Source organism: Acinonyx jubatus, chromosome D2 (assembly GCF_027475565.1).
Source record: "Acinonyx jubatus isolate Ajub_Pintada_27869175 chromosome D2, VMU_Ajub_asm_v1.0, whole genome shotgun sequence".
In the NCBI taxonomy this organism is placed as follows: Eukaryota; Metazoa; Chordata; class Mammalia; order Carnivora; family Felidae; genus Acinonyx; species Acinonyx jubatus.
The window spans coordinates 54,866,843-54,894,517 of record NC_069393.1 but is presented as its reverse complement, the minus strand read 5'-3'; the positions used below and the strand labels follow the sequence as shown (position 1 = coordinate 54,894,517).

At 51.9% G+C, this 27,675-nt stretch overlaps 1 protein-coding gene across 1 annotated transcript in view; it reads left to right on the top strand.

Moving 5' to 3' along the window:
• The first annotated feature begins 268 nt into the window (after positions 1–268).
• SLIT1 (slit guidance ligand 1) overlaps positions 269–27,675 on the top strand; it is a 172,940-nt gene continuing 145,533 nt past the window's right edge. The window contains exons 1-3 of the mRNA XM_027062741.2: positions 269–920; positions 22,624–22,695; positions 24,799–24,870. Coding sequence (XP_026918542.1) covers positions 724–920; positions 22,624–22,695; positions 24,799–24,870 — 341 coding nt within the window. The 5' untranslated portion in view covers positions 269–723. The remainder of the gene's footprint in view (positions 921–22,623; positions 22,696–24,798; positions 24,871–27,675) is intronic.

The window sequence follows — 27,675 nt, the reverse complement described above, 5'->3', positions numbered from 1 at the left end:
CTGGGGCTGCGGGTTCCGAGTGCTTGGGTCTAAGTGTGCACATACTCGCGGGGTGTGTGTGTGTGTGTGTGTGTGTGTGTGTGTAGTCGGCCAGGGCCAGGACTGGACAGGTTGAGCGGTGGCCATCTTCCCATCCCCTCCCCCGTAGCCCCCTGCCCGCTCGCGGCGCCTCGGAGGTTCCACCTTTGAAACTGTACGCTGCTCTGCTCGCAGCAGCCGCCGCCGAGTGGTCGTCGTCGGGAGGCGGGGGAGGGGGTTGCTGGGGGAGGGCGGGGAGGAGTCTGGCCCTGGATGTGTGCTTTTCGATTGATGGATGACTGCCGGGTGGGAGCGAGCGTGCGGGTGTGAGTGTGTGATTGTGCGTGTGTGTGTGTGTGTGTGTGTGTGTGTGTGCGCAGGGTGCGTGCGCGCGCGGGGCCTGCCCATTTTCCTCCTCGCAGCAGTCAGTTGGGAGCTGGAGGGAGGGAGAGAGGGAGACAGACGCAGCCAGCGAGAAACCGGAGAGGAGCCGAGCGCCCTCCGCCCAAGGCGCCCTCCCTCGGTCCGCACACAGGAGCCGTCGCTTGGAGGAGCAAGGTGCCTCCCAGCCCGCAAGGGCATCGCGTACGAGCCCGCGGTCTCCTCGGTGGCGCTGCCCCGGGACCGCACCTGGAGGCCGCCCCAGACGGGGATGGTAAGCGGCTGCCGCCGTCTGACACACCAGCGGGACGCGGTGAGGGCACCATGGCGCTGACGCCCGGGAGGGGGCCCTCGGCGGGGCTCGTCCGACCCGAGCTCTGGCTGCTGCTGTGGGCAGCCGCGTGGCACCTGGGTGCCACCGCGTGCCCCGCGCTCTGCACCTGCACCGGCACCACGGTGGACTGCCACGGCACGGGGCTGCAGGCCATCCCAAAGAACATCCCACGGAACACGGAGCGCCTGTGAGTACGGCCCCCATCCCCAGCGCTCAGGGAGCCCCGCGGTTACCCTCCCACCAAGAGGAGTTCAGGGCTGGGGTGGGGCAGCACTGTTGGGGCCCGGGCTCTGTGGCCAATAGACGGGTCAGTGCCTGCCGCGGTCCTTCTTGAGCCAGGAGCCAGCAGCACCCCGGTTTCCCTTTCCCGGGATTTAAAGGGCCCTGGCGGGGCTGTCAGCTCCCATCCTCACCCCTGCACCCTGCCCTTAGCCCTGGCAGGCCATTCCCACTGCGCCAGCACTTGATTCCTACAGGGTGCCTGTGACTTGGTGCCAGCAAGCCTTCCTGGCACTCAGGGGGGAAGCTCCTCGCACTGCCAGGCACCATGTCTTCTTTTGGGCACATGGGGCTTGGGCTGTGGTCTGAGCTGCACGTGTGGACTGGGCTCTGTGGGCTAGCAGGCAGGTGATGGGCCGCAAGATGGGATGGAGTTGAAGTTTCCAGTCTTCCCCTGCCTCCCCATTGTTTGCCCCAGAGCCTTAAGAATTCTTCTCTTGTAGGTGTCAGGCATTGGTCCCCCCACCTCACATCCAGCCATCCCTAACCGAGGCAGACAATGGGACGTGAGGGATTTGGGTTTGGGGCCTGGGGTATATTACATCGACACCCAGAAAAGGGTAGGTGTGATAATGCTGAGGGGTTGGGAGCCTGGAGTGGAGACATGGACCATGAAGTCATTTAAAAATAATTCATCTTCCCCTGTTGTCTCTTACTTCTAAATTCTTGAGAAAACTCAACCCTTTCTAGATGGGCTGAGCTTTGTAGGGTGTGTGTGTGTGTGTGTGTGTGCGTGTGTGTGTATGGATCTATATAATTTGTTTCCCCAGATTCTCCTGCAGAATGTGTGTCTGTGTGAATTCCTAGTACCCGTGGTGTCACCTCAGTAGTGGGAGGTTGTGAGAGTCCCTGTACATGGGCCATGTGTGTAGATTTTTGGTCACATGCAGGGTCTTTGTGCTGCCTGCAGAGGTGACTGCTTTGGGAGATGATTGAACTGGACTTTGGAGAAGGCTGCCAGCTCCTTTGAAACCTGCCTGCCCCTTCTCCCCACACTCCTGGGCAACTGCAATGGCTCTCAGGAAAGGCATACATATCTCGATAACTTGAGCGCATTTTCACAGCTCCCAGCTGGCCAAAGGCAGAAATCTGACCCTGGGGAGAGCTATCTCCTGGATCAAACTCTGTACCAAGGTCAGCAATTAGTGAGCACACGTTTGCCCCAGACTCTTCTTGGCTGAGTCTGAAAAATTCCCATGGAGGTTTCAGAGAATTTGCAATCTAGATGCAATCTAGATGGGAATTGGTGTGTGTGTGTGTGTGCGTGTGTGTGTGTGTGTGTGTGTGTGTATGTGTGTGTGTGTACATGTGTGTTGTGGGGCTGCGGAGAGATGCTGGCATGGGGAGAGGTTGGACAGAATCAGGTTTCCTTGGGGCAGCCTGTGCATTACCCTGTGTGGCTATGGAGAGGGACTGAGGGTTAGGAATCTGCCCAGAGGACCCCTGAGGTTGCAGGGTCGCCCTCCACACCTGTTTGTCCTGGACCTATTCTCTGTTCCTTTGCTGCATCCACAGGGCATTTTTCTTGCAGCTGTTATGCTGATGACAGCCTAGGTCTGTGACACGGTAGCCCATTGCCTTAGCTTTTGGACCTGAATGCTGAAGTCATCTCATTCCTTGCTCTTTCTCTCCACCTTTAGTCTTGAGGACAGTGTCAGTTTTGGCGTTCAGTTACTCTTGAACGCTTTTGCTATCAGAGTGGAACGGAAGTGAAATTTCCTAATGCAAAAGAGAGTTGGGCCTTCAACTGCTGAGGTTGCTGTGTGACCTTGGGCAAGTTACTTAACTTCTCTGAGCCTTTGTTACTTTCCATCCAGAAAATGGGGCTGCTGATGGTTTTTGTGAGGACCGAAGATCATATATGGAAAGCATTCTGGTTCATTATGTTTACTAAGTGAGAGGTATTATTGTGATAGGATCAGGAGAAAAGTCTCTATTTAATTCAGCAAATGTGTAACAGAGCCAGGAACTACCCTCGGTGCTGAGGCTCCAGCAGGGAGTGAGCAAGTCCCTGCCTTCAAGAGATATACAGGCGAGAGGACCCGGCAGGGGACACATAACTGGAAGCTCTTGGGAGAGGGCCAGGCTGGCAGTGTGATGGGGCTGTGGTGGGGAGCATTGGGGTGGGAAGCACTCTTCTGGAGGGAAGGGGCTTCTCAGAGGATGGGCCATTTTATTAGCATACTTTGGGACCCAATAGTGGCTGGGTCGGAGTATGCCAAGCAGAGATGGCAGGCAGCCCAAATAGAGGGAACGTTCGGGCAAAAGGCCCGCAGGTGTGCGTGTGCCAGCCTGATGGCTGAGTGGACCGGCTTTGTCCAGGGGCTGCAGCGTGTCACATCCAGTGGGATGTGACAGGGCTTGAGGTTGGGAAGGTGAGGAAGAGTGAGGAAGTCCTCTCTCTCTCTCTCTCTCTCTCTCTCTGGATTTTTCCTTTGGGGACTTCAGGGATGGAATCCAGGGGTGACTTACCAGGGGGAAGCCGGGGGAAGTCTGGTCTTTGCTGAGTGCAAAACTTCTCAGGCGGTGAAAGCCTGTGCAGCAGGCAGGCCTCTGAAGAGCCATTTGAAGAGGAATAGAACACCCTGAAAAGAGGCCTTGGTGAGCGCCCCGGCAGACCCAAAATAGCTGTAGCAAACGCCCTGTCTAATCGATAGGGGTGTCGTGCAGCGTCAGAGCCTGAGACAGTGGCTTCTGCGGTTGTGAAATTGGGAAAGAGTGCAGCTGTGCCTTCGCCTTTTGTCTTCTGGGCAGTTTCTATGGCAGCTCATGAGACCCGGCAACTTTATGATCACATATCCCGTAACTCTGGGTCCAGGCCTGTCCCCCCAAGTGGGAAGGGATTGGTTTGCTGTGGAGACTTCTGGGAAAGGGCCATGCAGACTCCAGAGCTGTTGAGGAGATTGGTTCAGCCAGAGGGGCTGTGGGGCTGGCGGACTGTGTGAGGCAGGGACGCTGAATAATTCGCTGCAGTGGAACAATTAAAATACGGAGTGAGGGTTAGGGGTGTGGTGGAGGAGGCCTGGAAGCTTCATCTCTTTGTAGAACTCAGGCTCAGAGGGACCTAACCACGGCCGCTATTAATTGTCTTTTCTTCTACTCGACGACTTTGATTTTCAGTTGGAGTTTTTAAAAATTAAAACAGTCTTTTAGACTAGATCGTCCAGGAGAGTGTGATAAGAGGGTGTAATATGCGGGGACACCGCTTCTCCCACCCACCCTAGGCACTTGTATTCTAGATTTGTCACAGATTGCCCTCGTGGGTGCAGGGTGCAGAGACAGGAGAGGCCTGAGGATGCTAAGGCCGGGAAAGGCCCTGGGGGAGGCCCATTGGTCTCCGTTCACACCTCGGGCCCAGCATGATCTGCTGTTTGTTAGGTTCTGGGGGCCTGTTCTCTTGCATCGTGGCCACTTTGTCCACTGCCCTAGCTCGCCTGCCTGCTGCAGAGGCCTGGAGGGCCCTTGCCTTTTCCTGGTCTGGCCCCCTGAATCTGGAGGCCCCATTCAACGGGGCTGGGTGGGCATGCCCAAGGAAGACTTCCCAGGACAGCCAGGAGCCTGTTTGGAATTCCAAATGACGATTGGGTGGTGGTCATGGAGAGGGGTCAGGGGGCCAGACCGCAGCCATGTCTGTACTGTGGTCTCCTGCAGCGGAGACCTGCATTGTGCAGGGGAGGCTGCCTCTAAGTGGGGCTGGCGGCTCCAGTAGCAGGTGCTCTGGGCTTATTGCTGGGCTCTGCATGACCGGTGGCAGGCCCTTGGTGCTGTCACTCCATCTGCTCTGAGACCCAGTTTCCCCATCTGTAAAAGGGACGATGATGACCGCTTTGCAGGTTGATGGTGAGGATTAAGTGAGCGAATGCACGTAGAGGGCCTGGTAGTGTGCTTGGCACAGGGCTGTGTGAAAATGCTTTGTGATTTAACTGGGTGATGTTATTATTATTATTTGAGAAGCTCAAGCAAAGGTTTGAGGATTCTGGTGGGGCAGGAGAGAGCTTGGGAGGTAAGCACGTGAGTGTTGGTGGTGCTGCAAGGGACTCTTCTGGAGTCTGGCTGTCCAGAGAGCTCCTTCCTTGGACCTGGGCAGCTTTGTCTCCTGCAGTTTGCAGGAGGGAGCAGGGTGGTGGCCTGCAGGGATTCTCTGCAGGGTAGATGGCATGAGGACATGGCTCTGGAGCCAGACTGCCTGGGATTTTAGCCCCATTCTGCCACTCAGCAGCTGGGGGGACCTTGGACAAGTTATGGGGCTTAATTAATTCATTCAACAGATAGCTGTCTATCGAGTGTCTGCATCGTGCTGAGTGAATAGTGCCGGACAGAACACCAAACCACCTGTCTCTCCCTGAGTTTTAGCCCAGTAAGGGAGGTAGAGATGAATGGCACAATATGAGAATAAACACATAATGGCAAACTGGGGTAAGTACTCTGGAGAAGGCGTGACTCCTCAGCACCCCGTTTCCTTGCCTACAAAGTGGGGACGATAGCAGACATGCTTGCGAGGCTGGTTGTGAGGATTTAAATGCGACAGTGCTGGGAGTGGCACTTTGCACAGGGCCTAGCACACAGCAAGTGCCCCATAAATGGTAGTATTACTATTGTTATTAAGGTGACAGAATTGCAAGGACATGAAAGGAACTGGGGCACCACTCATTTCTGGGTCCCAGCATGGCCCCGCTCCCTCTTCCCTCACCGCGTAGCTACTGGTATTCTGGATGCCCCCGAGAACACTGCCCCTGCCTCTGTGCCCCTCTCGGAGGCAGGGGGCTGGTCCTCGGTGGTCCTGGCTGCCTGGGGCTGTGAGCAGGGGACAGCCGTGCTCTCTGGGGCCGGGTGAAGGGTGGCAGGGACGGGAGGCTCCTGCATTATTGGAAGCAGACAGGAGCTTGGCCTCCAGTCCTGTGCCGGCATTAGCAGCTCGGCAGGGCTCTTGCTTAATGGGATTTTCTCCCCAAATGCTGTAATTATCGCCATACAAATACTTATTACCCAGAGCAGATGACGGCCGGGCCTTGGGCAGTAGCCAGGGAGCTGGGCTGTGCTGGGGAGGGGGTGGGGGTGAGGGGGTGGGGGTGGAGAACGGGCTCCTCTTTTTGATGGAGTTTGCAACCCCCTCCTCTTCTTTCTGGAACCCAGCCTGTGGCGGACAAACAGCTGTTGGGCACCTGCTGTGTGCATAGTGTTATGAGAGGTCCAGAGTGTGGACCCGCTCCCCAGGGAGCTTGCAGGCTGGTGGGCGAGAAAGGTCTGTCTGCAGAAGAGCAGGTGTGCGAAGATGTCTATGGGGACTAAAGCACATCGGCTACCGGCGCTGGCTTTGGTGTGAGGATGGCTCAGTCTGAATCCTGGCTCCATCAACTACCACCTGAGAGATCCCCGCCGGCTCACTAGTGACTCCGTTACTTCATCTATAAAGTGGAGCCAATGATGACACTTACCTTGCAGGGCTGAGTTTGAATGAGATACTCTGTGTAGAGTGTTTAGAGTAACGCTGGGACAAGTAGTCCATCAACGTCAGAGATGAAGAGACGGGAGTTGGGGTGGGCAGGAGGGGCTGATGGGGTCTGAGGGCTGGGCAGGACCTAGGTAAGGGCCGAGCTGCAGCGAGGGCAGGGGAACCTGGGGCATGAGAAAGTGAGTGCCATACATTTGGGGAGGAGAGTGAGGAGCGGATCCAGCCAGTGGGTACATTCGTGTTGGTGAGTTCTGAGATAGGAGGTTAGGGTAATGGATGGGCACTAGGCCATGGGGCTGGGAAATAGGGAGCCATCAGAGGGAGTGTGTGTGTGTGTGTGTGTGTGTGTGTGTGTGTGTGTGTGTGCATAACATTTTTTTATCAAAACAAATTTTTTTCTTTTACTATTCAGTGGTTTGTTTTTTTTTAATCCTCAGAGTTGTGCAAACATCACTACAATCCAATTTTAGAATATTTTCATCACCCAAAAAGACTCTTTGGTGCTCCATGTAACTTTCTGTTTTGTTATAATTTCAATTTTGTACAAAAGTTGCAACAAAAACATAAGGAGCTCCTATATGCCTGTTATCCACATTCGATTGTTCATATTTCCCTGTTTGCTCTATCATATAGTATGCATAGGCACAGTTTTGTTTTTTGGAACTATTTAAGATTAGGTTGGAGGGGCGCCTGGCTCTCTCGGCCGGTGGAGCATGTGACTCTTGGTCACGGGGTGGTGAGTTCAAACCCCGTGTTGGGCATGGCGCCTGCTTAAAAAGAAAACATATTTTAAAAAAAGATTACATTGAAATGTAAGTCTTTCTGTCTAATTAGCGTGGTGTGGATTTTCGGAGAATATGGCCATCAAAATCAGGAAACTGAACATTGCTACAATACTGGTATCTGCTCCATTGTTCTGTTTGCACGCCATCCGTTGCCTCAACAATGTCATCCGTGGCTCTCGGAAGGTGTGTGCAGGATTACACATGGCATTCACTTGTGACAGCTCTGTAGTCTCCTTTAATTTGGACTAGTTACTCAGCCTGTTGCTTTTCTTGACCTTTACAGTTTTGAAGAAGACAGGCCAGTTATTTTGTAGAATGTCCCTCCGTCTGGCTTCATCTGTTCCATCCTCATTATTATGCTCAGGTTATGCACTTCTGGCAGGTTATGCTACGTAAGTGGCATTGTGTCCTCAGTGGGTCACGTTGGGACATCAGTTGCCACTGGTTTTAGCAGCCATCGCTGAGTCACTTCTAGCATCCTCATTGCTTCTCTGCGTATCAGCTGGCATTCTACCGCAAGAAAGAACTTGGCCTTTTCCTCCATCTGTTTGTCTGTTTATAACAGGATGGATTCAGGGATTATTATTTTGTTCCTTGGGTTGTTCCCATCATTATTTATTTGGACGCTCAGAGTGTGTCCCACGTTTGGAGGAGCCCCTTCGGGCTGCCGCTGTGTCCTTTCAAAAAGACCCTTTGAGCACTTACCCCAGGGGTTTTGAGTGGAGGGTGACAAGTGCAAAGTAGTGTTTTACGACATCCCGTTGCCTGGCTCTGGTGTGGAGGGGGAGACCGGCTGGTGGCGGGGAGGCCACTTGGTTATGGTCGCTGTGGTTTCTGGCTTTTCCGTTGACAGTGGTTTCACTGCCACTGCTGTGATTTTATTCTTAAAACAAAAATGTGAGCAACTTGTATTTTAAAATAATTTTAGACTTACAGGAAAGTTGCAAAAATAGTACAAATACCCTTCACCCAGCTTCCCCTAATGTTTTCTTTTCTTTTTTTAAAGATTTTATTTATTTTATTTTTAATATTTATTTATTTACTTACTTACTTATATTGAGAGAGAGAGTGTGCATGCAAGCAAGGGAGAGAGGCAGAAGGAGACAGAGAGAGAGAGAGAGAGAGAGAGAGAGAGAGAGAGAGAGAGAATCCCAAACAGGCTCCATGCTCAGTACAGAGACCGGCGTGGGGCTTGGTCCCATGATCCTGGGATCATGACCTAAGACGAAATCAAGATTCAGATGCTCAACCGATGGAGCCACCCAGGTGCCTCAGATTTTGTTTTTAAGTAATCTCTACACCCAGTGCGTGGCTCGAACTCACAACCCCAAGATCAAGAGCCGCGTGTTCTACTGAGTCAGCTAGGTGCCCCATCTTCCCCTAATGTTAACATCTCTCTTACCCATAGCGTGATGATCAAAATTAAGAAGTTAACATTGGCACAAGGCTATTAAGTAAGCTACACACTTTATTTGGATTTCACCAACTTCTTCTCTAGCGTCCTTTTTCTTTAAAAAAAATTTTTTTTCATGTTATTTATTTTGGGTGGGGGGAGAGAGAGAGACGGAGAGAACAAGTAGGGAAGGGGCAGAGAGAGAATCCCAAGCAGGCTCTGTGCTGTCAGGACAGAGCCTAATGTGGGGCTCAATCCCAAGAACCATGAGATCGTGACCTGAGCCAAAATCAAGAGTCAGACGCTTAACCGCCTGAGCCCCCCAGGTGCCCCAGGGTCCTTCTTCTATCCCAGGGTCCAGTCCAGGATTCCACATGATGTTTAGTTGTCATTTCCCCTTAGTCTCCTTCAGTCTGTGACAATTCCTTAGTCTTTTCTTGCTTTTCAGGACATGGGCACTTCCGAAAAGTACTGGTAAGTTATTTTCTGGAAGGCTCTTCATTTTGGCTTTGTCTGATGTTTCTCCCTGATTGGATTGAGGTAATGGAGTTTTGGCAGGAATGCCGCAGGGATGGTGTGCCCTTCCCAGTGCATCCTGTCAGCGGTAGGTGACACTGATAGGTCTCATTGCTGGTGATGTTAACCTTAATCTCTTGGTTAAGACAGTGTCTGCCTGTTTTCTTCCCTGTGACATTACTGAATTCACATTTGCTGTTAATAAATATTTGGGGGAGATACGTCGAGGCTGCCATAGACTTTTTGTCCTCAAATTCTTACCTACTAATTTTAGCATCCATTAATGGATCTTGCCTACAACCATTATTATGCAATTTTGATTTTCTATTTCCCTCATTCCTTCTACACTTATTAATTGGAATTCTTCTGGAAGGAAGAGCACTTTATTGCTTTTTAAGAAGCTGGTTTGTTTGATGGGTACCTTGGGTTTTGAGTTTCCTGAGGGCAGGGCTGTGTCTCATGTATCTTTGTAGTCCCATTGTCTGGTAGGTGCTCAAAAAAGATGTGTTCAATGAGTTGGTTTTTTTTTTTTTTTTTTTTTTTTTTAAGTATGTAGCAAGACGTGGGGTGCCTGGCTGGCTCAATCAGAAAAGTATGTGACTCTTGATTGAGGGGTTGTGAGTTTGAGCCCCGTGTTGGGTGTTACAGACTACTTAAATTAATAAAACTTAAAAAAAAAAAGTTTAACAAAATAAAAACATTTAGCAAGACATTTTATGGTTCTGATCTTTGCTTTAGAAAATATAGTCATCATGGTGGGCTGAATAATGGTCCCAAAGATGTCCCTGTTCCAATCCTTGGAACCGTGAATATGTTGCCTTACATGGCACAGGGGGTCTGCAGATGCAGTTAAGGATCTTGAGATGAGAGATGATCCTGGGTTATCAGGGTGGCCCTGACATCATCACAGGGTTCCTGTAAGAGAGAGGCAGGAGGGACAGCTTCAGTAGGAGATATAACCATGGAAGCAAGGGGTGGGAGGATGGGGGAGGGGCCATGAGCCAAAAGGGGCCTCCAGAGCTGTAAGATAATACATATGTGTTGTTTTAAGCCCCTAAGCGTGTGGCAATTTGCTACGGTACCAGTGGGCAACAGCCACAGTCCTCATGGTGTTGAGCCACAGGGGCCGAGCCACAGGAGGAAACAGGACTGGACCGAGGCAGGAAGTACAGAGAGAGCTAATGAGAAGGTCATGGGGCCCTAAGCCTCCAGCCTGGGGGAATGATCTTGGGACTGGAGTGAACTTTGGGGAGGGTGGCTGAGCCGGGAGAAGAGAACCTGGCTTCTACTTCTTCTGTTTGAGTTGCCAATAATCAGCTACATTTAAAAGGTGACCTTAAGGGTAGGGATAGGGGATGGTTACTTTGTAGAGTATGTGGACTGGAGAGACAGTTGGGAAGGCCTCCTGGGGAAGAGGTGGAACAGAAACTTCAACAGGAATAAGGATTTCCTGGGTTGGGGGGCAGTGGTTGGGCCTGGCTGCTCAGTTGGTAGAATCTGCAACTCTCGATCTCAGGGTTGTGAGTTCGAGCCCCACATTGGGTGTAGAGATTACTCACAAAAAATAAAATCTTAAAAAAAAAAAAAAAGAATTTCCTGGGAAGCTGGTATAAAATGCAGATTCCGAGACCCATCCCCGAGATGCTGATTCAGCAGGTTTTTGGCAAAGGCAATTCAGGCGATTCAGATGCAGGAGGTGCCCAGAACACATTTGGAGAGAAGCACTGGGTTTCCTGGTAAGGAAAGTGCATCCTCTGAAGACTCATGAGACTTGACTTTAGCTTCCGCCCACGGTAAGATGGCAGGAGGTGATGTGGGTGAAGGTCAAAGGTACTGACTTCCAGCTATAAAGTCAGTAAGTCCTGGGATGTTAAGTACAGTATGGTGACTGCAGTTGATAATACTGTATTCCAGGGGCGCCCGGGGGGCCTGTGGGTTGAGTGTCTAACTCTTGATTTTGGCTCAGGTTATGATCTCACAGTTTGTGGGATTGAGCCCCACATCGGGCTCTGTGCTGATGGCTCAGAGCCTGCTTGGGATTCTCTCTCTCTCTCTCTCTCTCTGTACCGCCCTCATCCGCTTTCTCTCTCAAAGTAAATAAAATACAATACAGCATTTATTTTATATTTGAAAGTTGCTAAGAGAGTAGATCTTAAAAGTCCTCATCACAAGAAAAAAATGTTGTAACTATGTGAGGTGACACATGTTAACTAGACTTACTGTGCTGATCATGTTGCGATATATACAGGTATCTAATCAATGTGTTGTACACCCAAAACCAACATAATGTTGTATGTCAATTATATATCTCATTAAAAAAAAAAAGAGGGGGCACCTGGGTGGCTCAATCGGTTAAGAGTGACTCCTGATTTCAGCTCAGGTCATGATTTCATAGTTATGGGATTGAGCCCTACATCAGGCTCTGTGCTCAGAGCACAGAGCCTGCTTGGGAGTCTCTCTCTCCCCCCCCCCCCCTCCCCTTACCCCACTCTCTCTCTCAAAATAAATAAATAAACTTTCAAAACGGGGGTGGGTGGGTTCAGGAGGAAGAGAAGGCAACAGGGGAGGAGAAGGTGGAGAACAAGAGCTCCTGGCTGCTTGTGGATCCGAACCTGGCCAGGTGGTTCTTGGCCACGCTGGAGAAGGAGTTTGGAGATGGGGAGGGGGCTTCACCTGGGAGAGCAGACAGGCTGCCTGAGGACAGCTTCTGGACCTGTGGTGTGGGTCATTGGCCAAGCTGGGCAGCCTATTTCCTGGGAGAAGTGGGAGGCAAAGGCAGGTGGTTGGGAGTGAGTCAGCCATGAGGAAGTCTGCGGGAGGGGAAAGCACGCAGGAGTGCTGAGGGGGAGTGGGCTCGGCAGTGTAGGGGCAGATGGACCGTAGTATGGAGGGCTGGGGGGCGATCTGGAAATGAGGAGCCAGACCCTTGGGGATGGGGAGACAGGTCAGAGAAGGAGAGCAGCAGCGGGGAATTGTGATGGGGTCTGTGGTCACCACGGAAAGCCCCCAGCCCGGGCCAGGCTCAGAGCCCTGCTTTACCCTCCCCTGCCCTTTTCTGCTCACAACTGTCCCTGGAGGAAGCTATTATCGCTGCTCTGCTGAGGAGTGGGTTGGAGAGGCGTACCATGTGCCTGGGGGCACAGACGGCTGCTGAGCGGGGTGTCCAGGGTCCCTGAGCCTTGAGGCTCTGAGATGTGTTTGTGTTTAGTCTTTAAAATCTGGCTACTGCACCACACATCTTAATAAGGCCTGGCTTCTTTCATTCATTCACTCATTTATCCGACGTTCGTTCAGCACCTGTGAAACCCCTGTGAGGGCTTAGCCCTGGAGCATGAAGGCAAATTGGCTGCGATTGAGTCCGGCCTGCGCATGTTTGCAGGGTGGGCCCAAGTGCAGGCCGGCACAGGGAGGTGTCCAGCCTCAGGGTGGGGGTTCAGTGAGCAGAGTCGGGGGTGGAGATGTGGGGAGGTGTTGTGGGAGAACTCAGCGTCAGAGCGTTAGCTGGTGGATAGCCTCTCAGGGGCCTGAGGTGGGCAGGGCTGTGCTTTTAGGGCTAGGCCCCAGACCTGGGAAGGGGATTGGCGAGGGCAAGTCCAGGCCTTGGTAATGAAGAGACTGGGGTGGACTTCACGCCTCAGAACAGAGTACACCATGGAATGGGGGTTAACAGCTGGGCCCTGACCCCCTCACACCCATTAGAAGGGCTGCTATCAAAAAACCAGCAAATACCAATTGGTGGTGAGGGTGTGGAAACACCCGGGTGTACTATTGCTGGGAACGTAAAATGGTGTAGCCCCTCTGGAAGACATTCTGACGATCCCTCAGACAATTAAGCAGAATTACCAGATGATCCAGCAAGTCCACGTCTGGCTATGTGGCCAAAGGATTGAAAACAGGGTCTCAAAGATATTTGCACATGTTCATAGCAGCGTTATTCACAACAGCTAAAGGGCGGAGGCAGCCCAAGCGTCCATGTACAGATGACTGGGTAAACACAACGTGGTGCACACACACAGTTGGAATATAATTCGGCCTTAAGAAAGGAAGGAAATCCTGGCACATGTTGCAACGTGGATGAACTCTGAGGACATCAACGCTAAGTGAAATAAGCCGGTCACAAAAAGACAAATACTATTATGATTCCACTCATATGGGGTACCTGAAATGGTGAAATTCCTAGAGACAGAAGCAGGATGGTGGTTGCCAGGGTCAAGGGCACGGGGGGGAATGGAGAGTTATAGTTTAATGGGAACAGAGTTTCAGTTTTCCAAGATGAAAAATCTCTTGAGATCTGTTGTTCAACAACGTGAATACACTTAACACTACTGAACTGTGCACTTAAAATGGTTAAAGTGGTAAGTTTTATTATGTGTATTTTATTGCAATTAAAAAAAGAGAGAAAGAAAGATCTGGGCTCTGGAGTCAGACATGCTAAGGCTTACGTCCTCCACCTACTTACCAGGTAACTGATCCTGAACAAGTTACTCAAAGGCTTTATGCCTCAGTCTCCTCATAATGTGACCCAGATGCTCTCGTGAGGCTTAAATGAGTTGGCTTGGTTGTGATCGTATAGATATTTCTAGTATTCGAGCCAAGGAAGCAAGATGGGTCCCCAGGAGCCTGAGGCAGAGTGCGACCAGCAGCATCTTTGTCCTGACATGGGGCCCCTAACTACTCGTCCCTGGGGCTTCTTGACTTCTTGTATGCTGGAGGGCAGTCCCAGCACTTGGTACCAGGCCCGTGGTCTCTGCTGGGGCAGGAGGTGTTGGGGGAGCCTCCTGATCATGACCCACTGATGCCTGAGGATTGTGGGCAAGGCTCAGCCAGCTGGCGGGACTGTGTGCCGCGCTTGGGCCGAGTTACGCCAGCAGCAGCCGGGCTCGGTGGGCAGGATTGCTTATCAGCCTATTTTCACTCTATTCAGTGAACACCTACTGTGTGGAGGGTGCTGGGCATACAGCGGGGAGCAAACCAGATGTGGCCTCTGCTTCTCCTAGCCTGGCAGGAGAGACTGGCCTTTAACAAAGGATCTCATAGTATTGCACACAACTCCAAATTCCAGTCCCAGCTCTGGAGGGGGAGCTGAGTGAACACATAAAAGAGGTGGTCTAGATCAGATGTTTCAGTTGAAGCCCCGAAGGATGTTAGGAGTCAGTCAGGTGTATGTGTTGGTGCGCAGGTGAGGAGGGAAGGACTGTTCTGGGAAGTCCTGGGCTGAGAGAGCAGCATGGGCAAAGGCCCTGCGGCAGAAGTGCTGATGCGTTGAAGGAAGTAGAGGAACAGAGCAGCTGAAGCCCTGGGGGCTGGAATTTTCCTATGAGAGCAGCTGAGTAAAAATCAGTCTCTTCACCTGTGGGCTATAGGAAGTTGTTGGTAACACAGCAGTGTCCTCAGTGCGTGGAGCTTTTCTTGGCTGGTGTCCATTTGGGCAGAGCATTTCTTTTTAATTTAAAAAAATTTTTTGTTTTAAAAATTTGGTTATTTATTAAAAAATATTTTTAAACATTTACTCATTTTTGAGAGACAGAGCATGACGGGGGGAGGGGCACAGAGGGAGACGGGGAGACACAGAATCCAAAGCAGGCTCCAGGCTCTGAGAGGTCAGTGCAAAGCCTGACACGGGGCTCGAACTCACGGACCGTGATATCGTGACTTGAGCTGAAGTCGGATGCTTAACCAACTGAGCCAAACAGGTGCCCTCAAATTTATTTATTTTTATTTAAAAAAAATTTTTTTTTTAATGCTTGTTTATTTTTGAGACAGAGAGAGACAGAGCATGAACGGGGGAGGGTCAGAGGGAGAGGGAGACACAGAATCTGAAGCAGGCTCCAGGCTCTGAGCCGTCAGCCCAGAGCCTGACGCGGGGCTCGAACTCACGGACCGTGAGATCATGGCCTGAGCTGAAGTCGGACGCTCAACTGACTGAGCCACCCAGGTGCCCCCATTTATTTTTAAACTGAAGTAGAATTGACACAGGGTTAGATTAGTTTCAGGTTTACAACATAATGATTGGATAGGGAGAGCATTTCTTTTCTTTTTTCAGAGAGAGAGAGAGAGCAAGCTGGGTGGGGGGCAGAGGGAGAGAGGGAGAGAGGGAGAGAGAGAGAGAGAGAGAGAGAGAGAGAGAGAGAGAGAGAGGAAGAATCCCAAGCAGGATCCATGCTCAGTGCAGAGCCAGACTGAGGGCTCAATCCCATGACCCCGGGATCATGGCCTGAGCCAAATTCAAGAGTCAGACGCTCAATTGACTGAGCCACCCAGGCACCCCGGGGAGAGTAATTCTTATTTAGGATAGGTTTTTTTTTTCCCTTTGGTGCGGGGAGCAGGGAAACATTGGAAAACCCACTCAACCCATTGCTGTTTGAAATATGTCCACTTTAATGCAAATCTATTCATGCATTCAAGCAGTAACTTAATGCAGCATCTATGAGGTGCCATGTACTGTGTTACGCCCTGAGGATACAACAGTGAGAAAAAACTGACACAGTTCATGTCCTCAGGGAGCTTATAAACTCACGCAGGGGCTGAGACACCAGTCAAGGAAGCCCCCAAATCCATCTGGTTTGTGCTGCAGAGGAGGAGTTTGGGGTGTTCTGCAGGCCTGTGATAGGGAGCTTGACCAGCTGGAAGGAACACTTGGAATCAGGCAAAGAGGAAGGAGTATTCTAGACAGAACGGATGGCAGTTCAAAGGCCCTGCCACAGGAGGGAGCGAATCAGAAGGGGGAGTGGGGGGCAGGCCGCGCGGGCCTTGTAGTTCTCGGTAGAGATTTTGTCTCGATTCCAAGAGCAATGGGGATTCATTGAAGGGCTTAAGTGGAGAGTGACACGATCAGATTGCATCCTGAAAGGATCCCTCTGGCTGTGGCTAGGAGAACAGATTGGAGGGGAGCCAGAGGGAACGTGGGGAGCCCTGTTAGGTGGCTCTGCGGGGCCCCAGGCCCTCCGGGCGTGGGTGTGCAGCTGGGCGGCCTGTGGGTTGCGGAGTTCAGCCTGTCGTGTGTGGGCCCTGGCTGGGTAGGGAAATCCTTCCTTCCCTCAGTTTTCCTGACTCTGCAGGCGCTCCTTGCGTGGATTTGGCCAGGGTAAGATTTCAAAGGACAGAGCCGAGGTATACAGCCCCCCTCCACTCCCTGCCCCCTGCCCCCAGAGGCCTGTCTCAGCTACGGTCAGAGCTGCATGTTTATTTTTTTGGAGATCTGGCGGGAAGGGATTTGGAGTGTGGCCTGAGCCTCCTCACTGCCATGGCAGGTTTGGGGCCCTGTAAGATGTTCTGGTCCCATAGGGAACTAGCACTAGGAGTGGTGGAGCTTTAGGGCAAGAAACGCTGTGAGGCATGTGGGACCCCCAGAACACCCCGGGAGGGACCCAGGCTGTTTATTCCTGCAGCTCTAGGAAATCCCAGGGGTTCTTTCAGTTTATCACCAAACACGCAGGTGCTGGGGATCAGAGTTTTGTTTCCTGAGAGGATTCACGAAATCCTTGTGTGTTTTTGTTTTTACCTTGGTAACTTTGCTTCAGAGGATTTTCTTCAAAATCGTTCACCACTGAGGTTTTTCTTTTAGGTTAGGACCACACAGGAGCTGATGGAAATCAGGGCCACTTGCCTCCAGAGTGTATTTCCTCCTGGGGGAGAAGGGCAGATGCACACTCGTCACTTTTGGAAGAGAGAGAATGGCCTTAGGGCCTCTTCCCTGGACTTTTGCATCCTGGGGCCTGCAGAGCCTGGCTAGCTGCTGGCTCCTCCCTGCTCGTTGGGGTGCTGCCCGTCTGGCCCCAGCCTGAGCTGAGTCTGGGGCACCACCCTCCCGGTGGAGCCATGGTCCTTGAGGGGCACGACAGCGATAGCGGTAATAGCGAAATACTCACAGCAGGTAATACCGACCCAGAGAGCGCCTGTGTGTGCCAGGCACTGCTCTCAGTGTTTTAGAAATATTGTCATGTACGCCTCACCACACCTCTAGGAGGTGAGTGCTATCCTTAGCCTCGTTGGACAAATGGGGAAACTGAGGCCCAGGGAATTTAAGCCACGTGTCCAAGGTTATACAGCTAGTGATGGTGGAACAGACAGTTTGGCTCCAAAGGCCAAGCTCTTAGCCACTGGCTCAGTTGGCCAGGGACCCCCTGATACGGCTGCTTAGGCAGAGCACAGGGTCTTATTACAGGGTCCCCGTGTTTCCTATCCAAAGCCTCCAAGTTTCTCATGAGCACTTGGGGTGAGGGGTGTGCTTGGCAGAGTCTGTTGGCAGGAGGCGTCATGATGTAGGGGAAAGAGCACGGAATCACACTGGCCTGGGTTTGATCCCCACCCCTAATTAGCTGCGTGGCACCGGGCAATTGCTTCACCAGTCTGTGCCTCAGTTTCCTCATCAGCGAGGGGGACAGAACACGACTCATCTCACGGTGAGGGTGAGTGAGATGAAGTGTGCTAGGAGTTAGGCTCAGAGCCTGCACTCAGTGGCTGCCCGGCAGGGAGGAGTGGTGGATGTGGGGCCCTGGCGGCGAGAACCTCAGGGAGCCTGGGTAGCTCTGGATCCGGGTTCTTCCTGGAAACCAGGCTGGGAGCTGCCCTGGAGGCTCCCCGCCCGCCTGGCTGCTGTGGCTGCAAAGGTCGGAAGGTCACAGCAGCCTCTCCCAGCTTCTCTTTCCCAGGTGGCTTGCTGGGGAGGGCGTCTCCATGGCGACACCGAAGGACCACCTGTTGGAGGAGTCAGGTGCTGGAGAAAAATGACCTCCTTGCCTCATTCCAGCAGCCTCGGCTGAAGGTTTGAGGGGAAGTGGTTGGCCCACGTTGGAAACTTAATCCCGGCTGCCCTGAGCTACCCCGTGGAGGTCATTCTCTCGGCCTAAATGGCCTAAGTGGTGATAATGCCTCGTTAAGCAGCAGCCCTCAGACCTGGGTGCCGGATGAGAGCTGCCTCTGCCTCCCAGGCTGCCTGTAGAGGGCTCTCCCCTGAGAGGAGGCACTTAGCTCCCGGGTAAGAGAGCTGGAGAGGGAGGCAGGGGGCTGGGGTGGGGGCTGGGGTGGGGAGGGGGCTTGAGTGTCCATGGGCATTCTTGTCTGGAAGCCACCAGCAGGGCCTCCTGAGAGAGAGGCTGTATTTGCCTCCTTGTCTGCACTGTTGTTTCTTCCGCCTGCCTGTCTCAGGTCTTTTCTTGCGTGGGGGTGGAGTGGGGAGCAGGAAGTGAGGAGGAGGGGGTGGAGTCGCCTGATGGTGCGCTAAGGAATGGGTCCGGGGGTCTGCGCAGGGGCTGGTGCAACAGGGTAAGAAGAGAGGCATGTGAGTATGATACGTCACCAGAAGTCCCTGTGAGTGCTCCGTGCCCACCCCCCGGCCCACCGCAGGGGTTCCTGACTTCCCTGTTGGGCCTTGTTCAGACAAGCCCTAACATTTTCCTTTGCCTCAGCTTTGCTGTCTGTGAAATGAACAATTGTTGAAGTCAATTGCCTTATAAATAAACCATGGTTGCCACGAGAAAGAATGAGCCAGTTATTGTAACATTCATCAGCTTTTTCATGACTTTTGACTGAATGATTTTGTCTCCAGGAATGTATTCCTCCCAAATGCCCACCAAACTTTATGCGGTGTATATCATTGAACCGGGGGGGGGGGGGGGATCGGGGTATGTCCCAGTAACTTGATGCATCCAGATGTAGGGATAAGTGCTGGCCCGTCAGAAATCATCAGTGGGGGAATGAACAGGGTGTAACATAGCAGAAGGAGCGCGTACCACTTCTGTCTCACCCATCCCCTTGTAAAATGCTTTGCCAGCAGTAAATCTTCAATAAATATTTGTTGAATTATTTCAACTATATAAAAATTGTATCCGAAGAAAACAGGCTTGGGAGAAACTTCTAGAATGTTAACAGAGGTTAATTCTGGGTGATGTGATTTTAATTTTTTTCTTTATTCTCCAGAAAACGGAAAAAATAACAATGTGCATGTATTACTCTTATGATTTAAAAATTTTTTTTAATGTTTTGTTTTTGAGAGAGAGAGAGAGAGAGAGGGAGCATGAGTGGGAAAGGGACAGAGAGAGAGAGGGAGACACAGAATCTGAAGCAGGTTCCAGGCTCTGCGCTGTAAGCACAGAGCCTGATGCAGGGCTTGAACCACAAAGCTGTGAGATTGTGACCCGAGCCGAAGTCAGACCCTTAACCAACCAAGGCACCCATGCACCCCTGCTATTATTATTTTTTAAGTTTATTTTTATTTATTTTGAGAGAGAGAGAGAGCAAGCAGGGGAGGGACAGAGAGGGAGACAGAATCCCAAGCAGGCTCTGCACTGTTAGTGCACAGCCCAACATGGGGCTGGAGCTCATGAACGGTGATATCATGACCTGAGCTGAAATCAAGAGTCGGGGGCTAAACCAACTGAGCCACCCAGGCGCCTCTGTGTTACTCTTATTTTTCAGTGCAATAACTTGAATATTATGTTGGCTTATAAAAATATAGATGTACTTTAAAAATCCAAACAGTGCAGAAAAGTATAAAAGAGACTAAAGTCACCTCAGTTCCCACCACTGAGCAGTTATAGGTATTAATATGTGGCATTACTATAAGCCCCAGTGAGCTCGCTCTGCCCGCATACTGGGATGACTTGTGTGTGGTTTTACATGAGCAGCTCGCAGAATACAAGCTGTCTTGTAACCCTCTTACCCGTTCTGTATCCTGGACATCTTTCCCTGTCAGTACAAACTGATCTGTACCCTTTTAAATGGCTACATAGTACTTGGTTTCACAGATGTGCTGGAAAGTCAACTAAATGTTGCTTTGTCGGGGGTCCTGGGTGGCTCAGTGGGTTAAGCCTTGGACTTCGATTCAGGTCATGATCTCAGGTGCGTGGGTTCTAGCCCCACTTTGGGCTCTGTTCTGACAGCCTGGAAACTGCTTTGGGTTCTGTGTCTCCCTCTCTCTCTGCCCCTCCCCTGCTTGCTCTCTCTCTCTCTCTGTCTCTGTCTCTCTCAAAAATAAATAAACGTTAAAAAAAATTTTAAGGGGTGCCTGGGTGGCTCAGTTGGTTAAGTGTCCGACTTTGTCACGATCTCATAGTTCGTGAGTTCAAGCCCCGTGTCAGGCTCTGTGCTGACAGCTCAGAGCCTGGATCCTGCTTCGGATTCTGTGTCTCCTTCCCTCTCTGCCCCTGCCCCCTTGTGCTCTGTCTTTCTGTCTCTCAAAAATAAATAAATATAAATTTTTTTAAATTTAAACATTGCTTTGTTGATGTCCATTTTTTAACATTTTTGCTCTTGTAATCAGTACTGAAATATCTTTATAATAAAAAAATTAAAACAGTTAAAAATTCCTTGGGGTTTGGGGATGAAGCTTTCAGCAGGATGGACCAAAGGAAACCAGCCACGCTTGCATAGAGAACCAATTTTCAGGGCTTGTTGACGAGGTTCTCGATGCTTGAGGTGCAGTTGTGCCCAGGAGGAGCAGTTTGGGGTGCACAGGTGAGGCTCCAAGGTGTCAGGGAAGGATATTTGGTTCAATAAAAACCCTCACGTGGAAAAGAGCCCATCTCACGTAGAGAGGGCCCCCTTGCAGCGTCTAGGCCAGGAAGTGGCTCTGTCTGGGCCAATCGTCAGGGGCCCCATTACCTTGGAGAGGCCTCAAGCCCCTCTGAGAGATCCTGATAGAAGAGAGAAGAGCAGGGAATGAGTCTTTCCAGCTGCTCCTTAGGATCAGGAGCCAGGCTCAGGGGAAGGGTGGAGAGAGTGATGGGTTGAATGAGTTATCAGCTTGTCACGGGCCTGGCCTGGTGGAAGAAGCCTAGGCCCTAGGATCAGACGGCAGTGTCCAGATCTCTGCTCTGTCATTTACCAGCTGGTGCCCTCCGGGAGCACCTGACCTCTCTGAGCGGCAATTCAGTTTCCTCGTCTGTAAGACAGGCACCGTAACTACTTTCCAGCCCTGCGGGAGGATGTACACAGAGCCCAGTTTCTGGAGTGTGTGGAAACTAATAACATACGTTGTTCTTAGCAGATGCAACTCTAGAACATCATCTAGGCCAAACACGCTTCCTAAACGCTTAGAGGAGAGGGAGCTTGCCGATTTTCAAAGTAGCTTGGATTTGGGCTGATGGGTGTTGGTAGGCGAGGAGGCTGGGCTGCAGGGGAATATGGTATGTGTGTGTGTGTGCGCATGTGCGTTGGGATGGGGGTAGTTAGCTTGTTGCCAGGCTCGTGAGTGACTCTGACGCGGTGAGAAAGAGGAGGAGGTGGCGTGGATGTGGCCACAGAGCTGCCACAGGGAGATAGATTAGATGTGGAGGTGGTTGAGGCTAGGCCTGGTTGAGGTTCTGCCGTGTGTGGCTCAGTGGAAGAACGTTCTGGGGAGTGCAGTAGCTGCCTCCTGGAAGGACCTGCTTTTCTGAGGCTGTGCTAGCTCCCTGTGAAGAGAAGTGGCCTGGCAGAGGCTCGGCAGGGGTCAGATGGCCTCTAAGGTGGGGTTCATGGCCAAGGTGCCCGGGTCATGGTTGGGGAGGGCTGAGGGAGAACACAGTAGCCTTGGAAGGGAAGGAAGGGCCAGAGGCTGGGGTGGTGTGGGGAGAGGAGCCACTGCAGTTCAGGCCTGGCCCTGTTCCAGACAGTGGGCCCCCCTGTCCTCCTCGGCCCTGCCCTCCTTCTCCTCGATGCAAGATGGACCTTGTGGCAGGCTCCTGCCTGTGGGCCTTCCAGGCTCCCTGTCTTCCTCTGCTTGCTTTTTCAGGCCCTCTGTGATCCGGACTCCCATCCCCCAACCCCGTTTCCCACAGCTCCTGACTCCCAGCCTGTCTCCTCCCTCATTCCCCAGGCAAAGGGCCGTTCCCCTTTCCCAGAATGTCCACTCTGTCCCTCTCACTGTGCACACCTGCCTTGTCTTTTAGGTCTCATCTTGGGCCCCGTGTACTCAATCTCCTTAAAATGCATGGCCCACCCTGCTGTCTCCTCACAACAGCCTGTAGGAGCCAGTGCCACCAGATAATGGCATGGGTGTCTGCAAGGGGGCCCCTTTCAAGCACAGGCCATGCTCTTTACTTGTTTATGCCCCATGCTAACCTGATGAGCTAGTCACAGTTATTATCCCCGCTTCATAGATGAGGAAACTGAGGCTCAGTGAGGATTCCACCTGAATAGCCTCCAACTGTCTAGTTTCCAAGTTCTTCCCTGCGTGAATGTCTTGTCTTTCCAGTGAGCCTGAGGTCTTTCTGGGCAAAAGCCATGACTTTGGCTTCCACGGCTCTTCCAGCAGTGAGCCTGTGCCCTGTGCATTTCCCTGGCCTCACATCAGCTGCAAAGATGGGCCTTAGCTTGTTGGGCCTTGGCATAGACTTGGGGGTCCCGGGGCTTGGCTGGGAAGCACCCAGCCCCATTGATGAGAGGACAGGCTGGAGACAGGTGGAGAGGGAGCGTGGAGCTGAGCCCTGGCCTGGGGGCCACCCTGGGCATCTCACCCATTTCATTCTCTCCTTGCCTCCACCAGGGAACTCAACGGCAACAACATCACTCGGATCCATAAAAATGACTTTGTGGGACTCAAGCAGCTGCGGGTGCTGTGAGTAACCTCCCTTCTGCCCCTACCCTTGGCAGTGGCCCTGTGGCTCCTGAGCAGAGTCCTGGCTGTGGGTTGTAGGGTTGTGGGCCAGAGACCCTGGATGCCCTGAGCGGGGTGGAGTGGAAGTGCCAGTGAGTCCTTCCCCTGAGCAGCCACTGTCTTGCACACGGCTGAGCACTTGGGCTCAGCATAGGCACCAGTGGTCGCTGCCTGGCAGGGTCTGGGCCGGACAGATGGGGCGTCTTGTCTGTTGGTTGTATCCTGGAATGAGGGAAGACCGGGTAACCATGAGGAACCTTTAGGTCTCTGACTTAGCCTGCTGGGGCTGCCATAACAAAACACCCACAGACGGGGTAGCTTAAACAACAGAAATTTACTTTCTCACAGTTCTTGAGGAAGTCTATGATCAAGGTGCCATCAAGGTTGTTTGTAGTGAGGCTTGTCTTCTTGGCCACCTTCTTGCTGTGTCCTCATATGGCCTTTCCTCTGTGTGTGCACAGAGAGAGGTCTTTGGTGTCTTTTTCTCTTCTTATAAGGAGACCAGTCCTACCAGATTAGGGCCCTACCCTTATGACCTCATTTAGCCTTAATAACCTCCCTAAAGGCTCCATCTCCAAATCACGTTGGGGGTTAGGGCCTCAGTGTATGAATTTTGGGGGATGCATTTCAGCCTATAACATTCTCCATAGTTCTTTTCACTCTGTGCCTCAGAAAGACTCTCCGGCAAGGCTACCCCTGACTTGAGACGGTAGATGAGTGGGGGCAGTTGAGGATAGAGGTGACCCCCCTTGGGTGCCTGACAGAGGCAGATACTGGAGGTGATGGGTGTGGCTCTATTGGCGTTGACCACTAGCCAGCAAAGGAGCCATCCACAGCATTTCCCTTGTTGGGCTGGGCAGGGGTGAGGAGTGAGGACTGAGGAGTGAGGAGGGGAAAGGGTGGATCCCTTCGTCGCTTCCTGCTCTACTCCTCTCAGACACATGCATGCATTCTGACACATTCAACATCAGACAGTCATAGGGTCCTCACCCCCTACTGTCAGGGTAGTGCAAGGGTCCTGGGGCCTCAGTTCTTTCAGAACTACTTTGCAGTTCTGAGGGTCTTGGGTGGGTCTGGGGACCTTGTGGTCTCCATCTTCCCTGGGGTCATAGCTGTCAGTTGCTGGGCAGGGGTCTCTGCTGCTCCAGAACCCCCTGATCTTTGACTCCTCCCCAGGCTCCAGGAATCTCTTCTGAGTACAGGAAAACCCTCCTTCCCTCCTGTCACCCCCCACCCACCCAGGCCTCCAGCACGAGCTCCTCAACAGCTCGGGCTTTTGGAAACAAGGTGGAAGAAGAGAAGTGTGTGGTGGCAGCTTCTGCCCCTGTCCCATCCCCAAACCTCCTCTGAGGTCCGTGTGAGACCTCGAGCCACCCGCTTGAGAGTGGACAGGAGAAAACCACAGGGAGAAAAATCTACTCGACGGTCTCCAAAATTCCCACGCAACAAGCAAACTGCCTGCCAGCCGGATGTTCTGGGCTGTAGGGCGCGTTGGTGGTGAGGAGGTGCAGTCTCGTGGAGCCAGGTGGTCGAGTGGGCAGCAGACGGGGCCAGGCGGTGTAGGAGTGCGGGCAGAGGGGTGCTGGCTGCCAACTGCAGTGTGTTTGCTGCACGTGTGGGCTTTGCCCAGTTGGCACAGGCTCCCCGCCCCCTGCTACCGGCCCATCCCCCTGCTCTGCCGCTTGGACATGTGCCCTCTGGGCTGAAGGAGGGCACGTGCGCCAGCAGCCTGGCATTGACCCCTGCTGCCTGGGTCCCAGCTTCCCAAGACGAGGATGTCTTTGGAGCCGTGGCCTGGTGCTCTGGGATCCTGTGACCACGGTGGCCGCTTCAGAGGTCTCGGCATGGGCTCCCGGGCTGGAAGTGCATCTTGCTGCCGGGGCTGAGCGTGCCCACCAGCCCTGTCGGGAATTTGCAAGCTTGTGAGGCAGTTTTGTCCACTCGGGCCGGAACGCGGGTCTGCGTGTATCTCCGGCCCTGCTCCTGTTTCACTCCCTTGTGCCATCTGCTGCTGAGAGTTCCTGTCCAACACCCTGCAGCTGTCCTGTCTCTTTGCCTCCCCAGGCAGCTGATGGAGAACCAGATTGGAGTGGTGGAGCGGGGGGCTTTCGACGACATGAAGGAGCTGGAGCGGCTGTAAGTATCCGCGGGCACAGGCTTGGGGAGGTGGGGTGGCGCCGGGGGCACATGATGGCTGAGTCTGGCAGCGAGGGCCGTGTGCGGGGAGAGGACTGCACGCCCCGCCCGCCTCCCACCTGCTGATGGGAGCCAGGGGGAGCCGCAGCCGTGGAAGCTGTCACGGCGTTGTTGTCGTGAGATGACAGCAAGGACAAAGCTGGAGGGTGTCCGCACCCCGTGCTCTAAAAGCAACCGTCTTTGTTGGTTTTCCCTGAAAATACATCATGGCAAAAAATCCATGCAGTACTGAGGAAGTGAGATGGCCTCATATCATCTCATACCCACTGATTTGTGTAGCCATAAGGAAGAAATGGTGTGCCAAGGGGACCGTCAGGGAAGGTACAGTGGCCGGCCACCTGAGGATTTGTGTCTTGGGTGTTCAGGGCCACAGCACAGAAACCGGAAGGTGGAAATGTTTCTGATTTACATGGTTTGCTCCATACAGGGCTCTTGCATTTGAAAATGGGTCTTGATCAGTTTTTGCATTTCAGGTTGGCAGTAATGAAAAGAAAAGGGAATGTGGTACGAGTGAGGTGGGGGATAGACACTCAAGTTCACGGTGGTCACTGGTCTCATTTTTTTGCTTTGGTTTGGCTCTCAAGAGGTGCGCAGAGTCCTGAAGTTCATGCCCTTCGAGCCAGAAAGTCCCATTTCATTTTAAGGAAATAATCAGAGATGTGGCTAAAAATTTGTATATCAGGGGGATATTCATGGCACATCATTTAAATACAACAAATACAACAAAAAAATGGAAAACCATTCTGGTGGAGACATAAGATATCAGATCACATTTGTCAAGAACAGTTGAGACCATTGGAATGTGCTCACAATGTAATATTAAATGAAAAAGGCAGGAAGTGACATTTATGTAAATTAAATCAGCTTGTATGTACATAGAATACAGGAGGAGGAAAATCATTGGGAATATTAACTCTCATTACACTGAGTGGTGGGATAATTTTATTCTTTGTGCTCATCTTTTTGATGAATTTTCTTACAATGAGTTTATAATTATAATTATAGCTACTGTTGATTGCCTTACTCTGTGCCAGGCGCCAAGCTGAGCTCTTTGCCCTACTGTATCTCATTTAATCCTTAAAACAACACAGTGGTCAGTGGCGTTTTACGGATGAGAAACAGAGGTGCAGTGCAGTTAAGGCACTTGTGTTATTAAGTGATTATTAAGAGATTAAGGGCAGAAGAAGGGATTAGAACCCGGATCATTTTCCCTCCAAAGCGTGAGATCTTAATGGCTATGACCTCATACCTCACTCTTCTCTTTTACTTCAAAGAAAGGGAGGTATTAAATAAAGGGAGAAGAATATGGCTGTCTTCTTGCCTTCCTGCTGCCTGGAAGACATTCAAGGCGATCTTTCTTTTGTGTTCTTCATCCAGGCCTAAACCTGAGCAATAAGGAGGCTGCAGCTAGGACAGATGATTAGTCCTGTGTTTGTTTTCTTGAAAAGGCTCAGAACAAAATATGTCCTCGTGACTTGGCTGGGAGGGCCTGGTTGGGACCTAACCCACTGCGGCTCTGGCTGGGGGCTGCCCTGCCCTGCAGGAGGAGAAAAGGTGGGCGGGGGTCTACCCACGTTGGGGGTGGCCCAGGTCATGCCTACTGCTGCCACCAGGATGGGGCAGGGACCTGCAGGTTCCTCGCCGTGCTGGGTCCCTCCTTTGGCGTCCTTTGATTTTCTACTTTAAACTGGCTATTGAATTTTTTTTCCCTCTTAAATGTTTTCAGAAATTGAAGCCAGAAAGATGAGAAAGTCCTGGGGGAAAACAAAACAAAACAAAAAACAATGATTACCAGACAGTGTAAACACAGGATTAATTTACTGGACAAGGTGAAGGAACTTGAGGTGATCTGATGTCTACTCCTGTTGCTTTAAGGATTATATTGGTGGTCCCCCCACCCCCTGCTTTTTTTTTTCCAAGGCAGTGGTGTGTTTCCCTAGGAGCCCTCCCTTTTGAGTAAACCTCTTCCAGCTGGTCTAATTGTCTGCGCCGTGCTAAAAAATGATGCCTTTCTCACATATCAGACGAAGAGCAACCTCCAAGGAGGTTACCACAGAACAGTTACTATTGGCCGCAGAGAACTACATTTCTTCCTCCCTCCCAGTGAAAGAAAGCTCTTGCTGAGTTGGTTTCTCATCGTCCAGCACTGTTGAAGGGGATGGTCGTGTGAGGCCCAAACTGTGCTGTAGTCTGGAGGGCGGGGGCTGCCTCGTACTCTTGTGCTTCTCCAACCTTGACGTGCACGCAGATCACTGGGGGATCTTGTTAACATGCAGACTCTGACTCAACAGGGCTGGGGTACGCAGTGCTTACCAACTCCCAGGTGAAGCCCCTGCAGATGGTCTGTGTGAGCACCAAGGTTCTACATTTATAGGTGCCACAGCCCCAGTGGACGGGCCTCCGGTGCTCTGGTGTAGAGAACTAGGTGCTGAAGGTGGCAAGAAGCTTCTGGTTAGGCATCGCTGCCTTCCTGGGATGAGTCCGGGTCCTTTCTGTATTGGGTCTTCTCCGCCAGGCCACCTTCCAGGACCAGACTTCCCACTCCTGCCTGTGTTTACAAAACGGGGAGTCGTCTGTCCACCCGTGGAGCAATTAGAAATGATGGGCATACTAGTCAGTCATTAAAAATAAAGGGGTCGTTCTCTATCGTTTGGCATGAAAAGACATCCACAAATTGTTGAGTGAGGAAAATGCAGGTGGCTGAATACTTTTTCTTCTATTGCTTGAAGTTTTTAAAGAATTAAG